Source organism: Lytechinus variegatus, chromosome 1 (genome assembly GCF_018143015.1).
Source record: "Lytechinus variegatus isolate NC3 chromosome 1, Lvar_3.0, whole genome shotgun sequence".
NCBI classification, from domain to species: domain Eukaryota; kingdom Metazoa; phylum Echinodermata; class Echinoidea; order Temnopleuroida; family Toxopneustidae; genus Lytechinus; species Lytechinus variegatus.
Window position 1 is genome coordinate 62,422,832 of NC_054740.1, and position 12,331 is coordinate 62,435,162.

The 12,331-nt window shown below is 39.4% G+C and overlaps 1 protein-coding gene across 5 annotated transcripts in view; it reads left to right on the forward strand.

The window, feature by feature from the left end:
• LOC121419130 (nuclear receptor coactivator 2-like) overlaps nucleotides 1-11,188 on the forward strand; it is a 66,945-nt gene extending 55,757 nt beyond the window's left edge. For all 5 annotated transcript variants that reach the window (XM_041613479.1, XM_041613471.1, XM_041613463.1 and 2 more), the window contains exons 12-21: nucleotides 410-1,560; nucleotides 1,916-2,656; nucleotides 3,594-3,827; nucleotides 4,318-4,386; nucleotides 4,872-5,717; nucleotides 6,075-6,371; nucleotides 6,934-7,069; nucleotides 7,332-7,501; nucleotides 8,331-8,495; nucleotides 9,004-11,188. In XM_041613479.1, the coding sequence (XP_041469413.1) occupies nucleotides 410-1,560; nucleotides 1,916-2,656; nucleotides 3,594-3,827; nucleotides 4,318-4,386; nucleotides 4,872-5,717; nucleotides 6,075-6,371; nucleotides 6,934-7,069; nucleotides 7,332-7,501; nucleotides 8,331-8,495; nucleotides 9,004-9,066 (3,872 nt within the window). In that variant the 3' untranslated portion in view covers nucleotides 9,067-11,188. The remainder of the gene's footprint in view (nucleotides 1-409; nucleotides 1,561-1,915; nucleotides 2,657-3,593; nucleotides 3,828-4,317; nucleotides 4,387-4,871; nucleotides 5,718-6,074; nucleotides 6,372-6,933; nucleotides 7,070-7,331; nucleotides 7,502-8,330; nucleotides 8,496-9,003) is intronic.
• Nucleotides 11,189-12,331: the final 1,143 nt, after the last annotated feature.

Below are 12,331 nucleotides of genomic sequence, written 5' to 3' on the forward strand. Positions count from 1 at the left end.
GCAAGATCATATTTCACCTTAGTCTATTGGAATCAAAATGATACGGTACTTTACTACGCACTTAAGAACATGTTTTGTTCATCCACAGAGCTGTGATTATAGCTTAATTTATAGTTATAGTTTAATGTATATCGTAACTTACAAAGAGCTTTATGAAAAGGGACCATTGAGCTACGTTACATGTGTCTGGATCAAGAGTGGAAAGTCCTTCATCGTAGTGGTCAGATGTTGAATTTAGAGATCAGCTGTTAAGACAATAGTTCTCTTTTGGTCAATATCTGAGTAATAAGATATACTTATGAAGTCAGCTTGTTGGTTCATTTCATTCTATTTTATTTCATATTAACAGCTATGTATAAAAAGAAATGGACAGATACTCACATTATTTACCAAATCTTTCCCCTCACAGAAACCCAGGGTGATCCTGACAGTAGTAAAAACAGGTCATCAACTCCTGGCTCGCAGAAGAATGTCAAGCGCTTCCCAGAGAACGATGAAGTCCTGGACAACAATTCCCTACGCAACATGATGGAGAAGGCTGTCAAGGTGCCAGGTCAGAATCCCAAAGCTCTAGAAGATGGCGAGGAAGATGGTTCACAAACGAAAAAGACCCCAAAGATCCTTGGAGGGTTGTTGGAAGGAAACAAGAAGGTAATGTTTGGCACGGGACTCTTGCCCAAAGAGCAGCCAGAGTTTGTAAGTAGTACAGTGGTTTCCACAACGACTATATGGAAGAAAGGCGATGCAGAGCCAGAATCGAACAATAACAATGGACAGTGTACCAGCAGTAGTGGTAATGGAGGAAACGGCAGTAATGGCGGTAATGCTACCAACCAACAGAAGAAAAAGAAAGGGCAGTATGTGTTATTACAACAGCTCCTTATGGATGATGATTCCTCTGTGAATAACATTGTGAAGGGCATGAAAGGCGAGGATGATGGGAAGAGTTCGCAGGACTCCACGACAAGCCCGACGGTAACGACGACCAAACCCCACATGCCCTCATCACAGGATGGTGGCCTCGGTCTCGGTGTTGGAGGCGATATTGGGGATGGTTTGGAAGATCCTGATGCTATCATGAAGCAGTTGATCCAAGCCTTTGAGACCCTTGAAGACAATGACCCCAACAAGCATAGTGCCATGAATGAACTCTTGAGAGAAATTGAAAACTCTGGTAATGACACGCTCACAGGAAATGAATTGCAAGTGAAGCCCAATCTGCATGGTGGCTCTGGACCACCGTTCCAAACCAAGGATGGCAAAAGCAACCAGATGTCATCGAGTGGCTCTGGCATGCCCCCTCAGATGACTGGTCAACAGCAGCAGGGCATGCTGGGTGGCATGCCTGGTCAGGGTGGTAGACCTAATCAAAGGAACAACCAATCTGGGGGCCCTCAATCCCAGGTGCCCAAGTCAATGAACAACATGATGGCTCCACCTAACCAGACTGCACCAGTAGATAGTGGGATGACAGCTGCTCAGAGCATGGCGGCGCAACAGATGTTGAGAGGTCAACAGCAACAACAGCAGCAGCAATCACAAAATTCCCAACAACAAGCTGTAAGTGAATATCTTTATATGTATTTCAATATGGAAAGTACTCATGCACACTTGGTAGTATTTTGAGGTCTTTTCTAGTTAAGCTCTTTTTAACAATTAGACTGAAACAATGATGGATGCTGTTACTTATAAAGCAGTTAGTGATTTTTAATGATTTAGAAATATATTATTGTATATTATTTTCATTTTTTTTTACACTGATTGTCATCCGTGAAAATAGTATGAGTTTCTTTAATTGTTTTCCTGCTCTGTTTTTATATAGCTACATTCTCTTATATGAATGATTTTATATGAAAATTTTGATTTTACATTTATTTTTACTATGGAGTTGATTTTATGCTGATATTTCTCACAGAATTCAACACCAGAGCAACCCATGTCCGAAGATGATGTCAAGCTCCTTGAACAGTTTGAGCAGTTCTTGAAGAGCAGCAACATTCCGCTGCCAGAGATAGAGAGTGCCTTCGGTCTGAACAATGGAGGTACAGGTTCTACAGACTCAGCTGGAGGAATGCCACAACAACCGCAGCAGCAACAGCAACAGGGACCTACCCAGCTTCCAAATCGGCATGGGACACCAGGTCCACAAGGTCAGACTCCAGGAGGCAACGTGGACACCAGGGTGTCACCTATCACGGATTTGTTGACTCAGCCAGGTGTACCCCGTCCAGGCATGCCACAAGGGAACTTCCAGTCGGGGATGGGTGGCAGCAACCCGGGCATGCCAGGGTATCAGTCTCAGCAGCAACAGCCGGGCATGTCACAACAGCAGCAACAACAGCAGCAACAGCAGCAGCATCAAATGGGAATGCCTGGCCAGAACATGCCAGGGATGATGATGGGTGGGCCGCAGGGTCAAGGACCAAGGTACCCAACACCAACAAACATTCCGCACATGGGGCAAGGGTATGGAATGCCGCCGCAGCAAGGCCAGCAGCAGCATGCCATGGGGCAGGGCATGGGTGGGCCAGGTGGTGCTATGCAAGGACCAGGGATGTTCCCATCCAGGCAAAGACAATTAAGAGCTGCACTGATGCTCAAGCAGAACAAGAAGCAGCATCAGATGATGCAGCCCCAGCAGCCACAACAGCAACAGGTTAGTTTGATAGAGATGGTAATTTGGAAGTCATAATGTCCTCTTGCTGAAGGTCTATTAGTGATGCCTTTACACATAGATATTACAAAAAAAATCATGAGAGAACAGATTGCATAGTAGAAATATGTTATTGACATTAATCCTAGAGTAACATCAAATATATTTCATGTTTCAAAGTTTATGTTCTGTGATGGCTCATTCTGGCAAAACTTAAGTTTTAACCCAGTGGTTTCATGTAATGAGCTATATTGGAAAAGATTCCATTATCAATGCTGCATTTCATAATTATGAATGAAAATTATATTTATCAATGATTAAATCTATGAATTTCAGTTTTGTAATTGGAACTCAACTAGTAAAATATACTCCCTCCATCAGAAAAAAAACTGTGCATAAGAATACTTATCGAGAAAGAAAGCATCTGTGTGGATTTGAAGAGAAATGAGTTGCAAAACATTAAAGACTAGCTCAAATTTTTCTTCTTCTTGTATCAAGAGCCAATGCAAGATTTAACAGAGAGCAAAATCAAATACAGAAACGATACAAAAGAGCTCTGGTATGTTATCAGGGGCCTGTTTCATAAAGAGTTACAACTGTTGTAACTTTACCATATGGCAACTACCATGGCAACAGGGCTCAGCAGCTAGTCAAAATCAAGGTTACCATGGTAGTTGCCATAATGGCAAAGTTACAACAGTTTAACTCTTTATGAAACTGGCCCCAGATGATAATCCTAGGCATAGTTCCAGTGGCTCAGATAATAAAATGGCTAAAATGATACGAGTGTGCGCATAAACATTCTCTGTCTGTGTAGAATCAGGGACCCTCTCTCGTCCCTGGTAGAATAGGGAGAGTCGCTGTGTGTATACGACTTCAAGCATCTGCAGATGAGTCAAGTTTCTGAATCGTTTTATTTTACATTGATCTCCTCATGCAGATGTGGAACTTGCAACAACAAAGGCAACAACAGATGCTACAGCAACAGCAAGCACAGCAGCAGCAGCAACAGCAAAGGATGTTGCAACAACAACAGCAGCAACAGCAGCAGCAGCAACAACAGCAACAGCAACAACAGAAGAATCTCATGATGCTCCACCAGCAATCTCAACAACAGACCTTTTCGGGACCACAGGTCGGTGTTGCGGGAAAAGTTGCAACCACCAACAAAAAAGTGATTATAATTGGCATTGAGAGATGCAAAGTTTCTGCCATATTCTGTCTAGTTCATGGGTGAAGGGCTTAATAGTTGAAGGACATATCTTCTATCGGAAAAAAGGAGCATTCATTCTTTCTCTCTATTTTGTTTTCTCTTCTTTTCCCCCTTTTTTGAACATTGCATCAAGTTGGAATTTGTATCGTATTGAAAAAATGCAGTGATTCGGTAAAAAGAAATGGCCCCTTGATTTTCCTAAGACGTGCGATTCTCTTTTTCATGTTTTCTGGTGGGCAACATACATGTACCTCTTCTACTTTTCACGGAAGTACCTCCCATATTGTTTGATCTACCCCCTCTCCATTTTCACTACTTTACATTGGTTTGGAAGCAATAATTATTTATTCATTCTCCTTCAAGCCATTTATTCCTTCATTGTTTTTGTTATCTACGTTTATTAAAGACCCCTTGTATTTCCATCATCTGATTTTTTTTTCATTTTGTTCAGATGGATTCACAAGGCTACAATGAGTTCTCTGCATCAAACAACATTGTTCCACCTAATGTTAGCATACAGGTAACAGCCTCCATCCTTTGATTTTTTTTCCCCTTTGTGTGTTCTTTCTTGTAAAATTTTTCAATCTCAGTTTTTATGATTATGTAGCAAGTTCCATCTATACTTCATCATTAATGTTTTCTCTTGGTTTTAGATAATTTGTGGAAACATGAAAAAAAGTCAATTATGGATCATTTGAATTATTAAACTATCCAAAGTGATTAAAAAAATTATTTTTATCGTCATTATGGGAACTGTTATTGCCTTGATTTTTTGTTTAAATTCTTACCAGCGATATTTATATATATTGTGATAATATTTGTAATTGGAAAACCAACATTACATACCTTAGTGTTAATTTCAGCCATGTAGCATTTTTGGTTATGTGGTATAAATTGAATGTTTATCTTTGCCCAAAGGGTTCTACATGAGTTATGTTATTGACGGTTTCACCTTGGATTTATGAAAGTGATTATTCCATTTTTATCCTCCCCCTCAATATATAGCCACCCAAACAGAAGATGATGTTTCCCAACCAGATGAACCACCCGATGGGTGGAGGGCCAGGAATGGGACAGCATCAAATGGGTGGTGGCCCCCAGCAGTATCCCCACAGAGCACCAGGTGCAGACTTCAGGCAACCTTCATTCGGCCAGATGATGCCACCTCAAAGCCAGCATATGGGCTACCAAGGGGGGCAGAACTACCCCCAGGACTTTGGAGGGATGGGAGGTATGGGTAACATGATGCCCCCGGGCCAGGGATCCATGGGTATGAACCCCAACCAGCATCCCGGTATGGGGGGCATGAGGCCGACTGGTATCAACCCCAACATTCCCCGCCCCAACCTGAGCCAGGGACACGGCATGGGTGCCATGGGCATGAAGCAGCACATGCTTAGCCGTAGCCTGAGCATGCCGCAGCAGATGACGCCGGGCAACATGGAACCCGAGCCGTATGGTCAACCCTTTCAACAGCCGCAACTCCAACGGGCAAACTCGATGGGGATGACTTCCGGTATGGGGAGCATGCAAGGTGGTCAGATGCCTGGTGGAAGTGGACAGATGCCGGTTTCTGCCGGTCCAGGGGCGGGGACGCCGGGTAACATGCGGTGGAACAATGGTCAGATGAACCCCAACCAAGGCACCGCCAGCAATCCGGGGATGGTACCTCCAGGGATGAATCAGCAGCAGATGAGCGGTGCTGGAACCATGACACCAGGAAGCATGTCACAGGGTATGGGACAGAGCAGTATGGGACCTGACATGTTTGGTAGTATGCAACCCAACATGGACTTGACAAGCTCAGCAAGGAATCGGCGCACTCCAGTTGGAAACATGACCACAACTCAGGTGAGTGAGCACTGATTTATCTCCACTACATGCTTTTACTCACAGGCTGTTTGTTCTGACTGTTGTGCCATTTAGTATGTATGTTTATATCATGTATGTAGAATCATGGAACAAGCATTCTATTTGATATATTCAGGGCAAGGCCACTTTTCTATATTACAGGACAAATTGGGGAAGAAGATGAAAAAAGGTACAATATATCTCCAAGACCAATGAGAGGGGCATTTAGGCTAATAAAAAGGGCACCAGAGGCCTCTGATTGCCTTTGATGGCCGTCGATTGATATAAGTCCTGAAGAACACACAAATCAAATAAAAATGCAAATATCCTCTTTATTCCTTTATGATTGAATACCAGGCTGGTGGTGGAATCCGACCCGGATTACCGATGCCCACCTCCATCCCCACTCCCATCAACCTGCCAAGCCTTGCAAGCATCAGCTACAACAGCAACAGCAGCAACCCAAACCAACCCACCTCCACCACTACCACCACTCCACAGCAGCAAACACAGCAGCAGCAGATCCCCCAACCCACCTCCCAAAACCAGCAACAACCACCACCACAACAGCAGCAGCAACACCAGCAAGGGATGAAGACCATTACTGTAACATCGACGACCAGTGTCCCGTCAACTGCCAGTGCTCCTGGACAGGTACCTGTTTCTTCTCTTATGGAGTATTTTGATTTATAGTCATTATTTTCTTGTGGCCAAAGGCACCTCGTCAAAGTCTGTGCTTGAATTCCGTTGCAACTTTCCTCCATTCTCCCGTTATTTTGTCAATGATGAAATGTGATGATTTTTAATTAAAAGCTGCTTACAGGATTCCTGCAGGGAAGATGTGGCTCTGACTTTTAACAAGGTGCCTTAAAAAGCAAACAAACTTGTCCATAAAAAAACTTCCCATTAGTTTGATATTTAGAAAGTGCTCAGAGACCTTAAGTGCTCTTTAAACTCAGGATATTGTTATTATGAATTCGAGATATTCCTTGTAAAACAAATGCTTATCGAATTTCTGTGTATATTCATTGATAGTATATTCTTTTTTGATTTGTGATTCCCTCATATTTAAGAAATATTCTGCAGACTAATGGAAGGAAATAGTAAAAAAAGGGCAAGATTAAGAGAAAAATCTTGACCTACAGTTATTTGCTTGGTTTTTGTTACATTTTCTCCACCCTAACCCCCCTCTCTCTCTTTTTATTTCACCTTGTAGCAAAGTAGCCACATGGGTGGTTCAGCAGCTTACCGGGGTAACATGGGCAGACCCGGTGGACCAGGGGGTAACAACATGGCACCCCCTACACAGGATCTAGACATACTTGGGCTCACTATGGAACTTCTTGATCCCAGTAAGTAACACTTTGTTTTACAGATCTAAAGTGGGGTTCCAAGAAACTTGTGCTCATTTGAAATATCTATGTGGGGTATTGATAACCTATCTTGCACTTGATTTGCAAATATTTGCAACCCCCAATCCTTAATTCTTTCCTTGCCATAAAAACATTTTTTTACTTTTTAAGAATACTCTTTGTTATGAAGAAGGTTGGCATCTACATGTATGCACATAATTCACCACTCAGCGCTTGTCTTGTTCTACTCTTATTCATTCAGCCTACAACAAAGATGAGAAGAACGTTGGATTGGAAGCAAGCAAGGGCATGGGACCAGGTCAGGCCAACAGCTATGTCAGTCAGCCGGATAGCACTGGACCTGTACGACCCGGCGGCACTTCGTCCTATGCAGAGAACCAGGCTAGGCAGGATGCAAGGAAAAGATATCAGGTAATGGAGGCAATGTGCTGACATTGACACATATCATCGCAATAAGAGTATGAGATAATAAATTGTCTCTTGAATATAAAGTAGATTGATAATCTTGCAACACTTTTAATCTCTTTGCTTGATGTGCTTAAAGTTTCTTAATATGACTGGATATGTACTCTCTAAAACTAACTCATAGCTAGATTGAAACAGAACCTGCACAGTGACCTTAAAGTGGGGGTTTAACTCCCTACGTGCCAAGTGAATTGCAGTTCTTTGGGGGTATGCATGTTATTTTGTTGCAGTTAGTGATAGTGGCATGTAACAAGCAAACTTTTTTTTCCCGTAATCCCGCCATCTGTCTGCGCTTCGGAATAGTTTACTAGATAGATGGCGCATAATAACTGCTGTTTATTATTATTATTATTATTATGTAAGATAAAGTTAAAAGGTTTGAATAATCGCTAAGAAGCTTACGGTACACCACGTTTTGAGTCCTAGAAGGACTAAAAGTGTTTAGAGGACAGAGGTAGAAGTGAAATGTAGACAGACTGGAGACAGTCAACCTGCCTGAGTCTTCTCTTCAACTCCACTCGCCTACTCAAGCCAGCCTTTTTGTCATCTCTCCAACTTCTCAAGTCTCTCATCTCTTCTGGTTTAGAGTCCTTTTTAGGACCTTCCAACCTTCTTATTTATTTCCTCTCCATTTCACTTCTACCTATATCCACATGTTTTGATTCATCAAGGACTCACCATGTAGTGTACCGTTAACCTCTTCCGCGATTAGCGTGTAAAGCGTTGAATGAGAATTAGAGATGGATATATTAAACACCATCGTATATCCCTGCAGGAGTTTGTGGAGATCTCCAATGCCAAGGAAGCACCGGATGCAACCACCCGCGCCTCCAACCTATTCCGTAACCAGCTGAAGCAGAGACCAGGGGGACCTGGAGGAGGGCCAGGGGGTATGATGCCTGGACAGGGTCAAGGGGGTTTCCCACCAGGAGCTGATGAGGTAAGGTCATGTCCTTACTCCTTCACTGGAGGGGAAAAAATACACAAGAACTTTGAGAAATATCCCCCCCAATAAAAAAAATAATAATAGATAAAAGTAAGAATGAAAATGAATGAATAAATAAATAAATGAATAAATAAATAAATAAAAATAAAAAAGTAAAGTAAAATAAAAAATAAAAATGAAAATAGAAATAAATCAGTAAAAATTATAATGATAGTAATATGATATTGGTAAATATATAAATTAATGAATAAAAAAATGAAAGAAAAGAAAAGAGAAGAGTCATAAAACACAAACAAAAAAAAGAATGAAACAAACAAGAACAAATAAATAAACCAATATATGATAATGAAACTAATGAGAGTCCCTCAAATTCATGTGATTATTATGGATGATCTTGTGATTGAAAAGGAGGTAAACAAGTTTTTTTTGTGTTTTCCCCCCATCTGTCTTCCCTACCTACCTATCTTTCTCTCTCTCTTTCCCTCTCCCTTTCTATCTATAGATGGGTGGCCACGAAGTTGAAGGAAAAGGCAGCAGCCTTCTTCAGAAACTGCTCTTGGACTGAGTCTCTTTGACCTGATATTTCCAGATGTAGTTTAATGGTCTTTGTAATTCCATTCATCAACACTTGCTGATCACAATCCACATTGACAGAAAATATTGTTTGGTGTGATGTTCATGTGAACTTCCATCGCAATTCACCAATTTGTGCGACCCACAAAAAAAAAGGATAATTTTTAAACTGAAGACGGCATCATTTCCTGTATGTGGGCTATATGCGCATATGATCATATTACACTGTAATTGCTTTGTGTTTGTTGATCCAGTGGTTCATCTAGCTGGTTCTCATCCACTTTCATGCAATTTGATTTTCACAAAAGACGAAATGGAGTCGATTTCTTTTCTATTAATGCTGCACTACATTCTCTTGTGCCAGAAAGGTGAATTATCTGTACAAATCACTGAATAACAGTGAGTGAACTAGCAAAGGGGATTGCATGGAATCTTTATCGTAAGAGGCTTTGTCTAATGCTATATGCCGGGTAACATAGCATGCAGAATGTATAGCGGGTCACACCAAATGACGATGAACATCAAACTGATGCCTAGGTACATTACCACATTCATAGACTTTGAGAAGGAGGCTTGTTTTCACAAATGCCACGAGATGAATTGATGCTATATGCCATATGATATGTATCAACTTGTGTTTGATTGCATTTCAAGAAGTAGTTTTGTTTTTTAGTCATTTCATCAGCTACAAATCTGTTATTCATTCATAAAATTTGGTTCACCTTATACATACAATACACCAAGCACGGATGTGACATCACTGTAATAATTACATAATTCCAGTAGCTTGTAACAGCAATGTGTAACTTGATAACCAATTTTGTGCAACGGGAATCTATGTCATGTGTTACACGGCACCATTTGTAACATGAAGAAATCAATTTTTGTGAAGCACAGTGATGTCGAGAAATCTTGCAAGTCCGAATGTCCTTACTTTGTATTCACATCATGTGCGTGCTATCGGACAATACTATATTCAGTTTCCTCTTCTTTACAAACTTTTTCTTCTCTATACATAAGAAAAAAAATTGAAAAAAAAGAGACCTTTATTAACCATTTATTGGAAAAAAAGGATTATCCTTGCATGTTACACCAAGAGATGCAGTAATGAATATTTTTATGATGAGGGGTTTAGATAATCTCAGGGAACCTTTAATTCCCCTCTATCTCATCTCGAAGACAAAAAAATACAGAGAGGATGTGAACAAGGTTTAAAGTGTTTTTCCTTTCTCCGAACGTTGTGAGACTTCTAGAACATGCACTTTCAAAATTGATTGAATTGAAAATATCATAATGGATTTGACTCTGTAATTTTGATGAATTATTGAAAGAGTTGCCCACCAAACACAAACAAAAAATGATTGTTGTCAGTTAATGCCATTCTTACTCTTGGAATGATATTTTTTTGTCTTTCTTGTCGTATCCAGGATTAAAAGTTAAAATGAGATTTGCTTTTGGATTTGGCTAGTGTAATGTAAGTTCGTTTCTGAGATAGAAGCCAAATATCATTTCATATCATTGAGTTTTTGAAAAGAATTGATAAATTAGAATAGAGAGTGGTGGTATAAACTCCCCTCTTTCTATCTTTCCTCTTTCTTTTCTTTTTCTCTTCTCTTATATTAAGATTGTATTGCACAGATGCCTGTACAGATGATGATATACATGGTTGTAAATATGAATATATGAATATATAATTATTTCAATGTTTTTATATGAGACTTATTATGAGTGAGCTTATGAATGAAAAAGAGAATTACTTATGTTGAGGTTGAGGGAGAGAGAGAGGAAGAGAGAGAGAGAGACAATATGTTAATTGTAGTATACTGAGATTTTGAGTGACTCAAATGCTGAAACAAAATCATTGTGTTTTGCATATATGCTCCACCTGTTTGCTTCCCTGCATTATTTAGAAGATAATAAATGAATTTTTATTTAAAATTTTTATTTCTTCCTCTTTATTCTATTTTCTCTGTATTGCAAGATATTTTTGTGTTATATCTTCATTGTTGTTACTGTTATCACCCTATACTTTGTAAATATGCCAAAAACTGTGCCGAGTAGTAAAAAGATTTCTTGTATCATGGAATAAAATTCAAAGCTCATGTACGTTTTGTTTCTCCTAAAATTTTTCTTCAACTTCCATCAGAATTTAATGGTACAGTAAAAAATCTAAGTAGTTAAAAGAATTTGTTGAATTTCTACATCTCTGTCAGAATAATTCATTTTCATTTTAAATAATTTGTAACAAATGATTCGCATTCACTCACGGAGGGAAGAATGCTTATTATAAGATTTTGATACTTTTTTCGTAAAATAGTTCAATTAAGTATTTTTTAAAGCATTTGTGATGTTATAAAATCTCTTCTCTAGGTATTCAATTATGAATTTATTTTAATAGATATGGTTTCATTTGGAGCATGGCTCAGCTTTCCCCCTTTTTTCTTAAAAAAAAAATGGGATTATATTTCTTTTAATTTCATGATGAGTAATACTCAAATAATTTTATATATATATATAAAAAAAAAACAAATGTGAATTTTCATACCATTCATAGAAATTGCTGCATTAAATATTTTGTAAACAAATGCTCATGCTGAAAAATGTAATTAAAAAAAGATATTTTGAGCTGTTAAATACAGCAAGTATTGTCAATATATGTGAAGTTTCCCACCAATTAAGACCAACTATCAAACACTCAAGATGAATTATGAAGTTGTATAAGGCATATCATGAGAAATACACCATGTAATTTCTGTTCATTCATCCTTTTTCATGCACGCATCATACGTTTGATAAATATGGCTGTTTCAACAATTAGTGAAGTTCAAACAGGTTTTGAAGTAAATGTATCAAGTTCTTGTAAGTTTTGTTCTCCAGACAGTAGTCAAAGTGTACAGTGATGTGTAGTCTGTGAATTCACTCTTACAAAGTTATAAGCCCACTTTTTTAAATGAAATCATTTAGGTGTCAGGTGACATTATCTAGGTGTCAGGTGACATTAAATAGGTGTCAGGTGACATTATATAGGTGTCCGGTGACATCATATAGGTGTCAGGTGACATCTGACAGCTTTTAATTTGCCAACCAAAAACAAAATCACTGGAAGCCTTGTAATGAATGATTGGCACTTGCGATCAGTCTTAGAGACAACTTTCAATCCTCTGACCAGGGCCCAGGAACACAAAGTGATGTTGGGACCAATTATACAATTGTGTCTATTGACTACAGTGTACAAACAGTCATAAAAATCAATCATA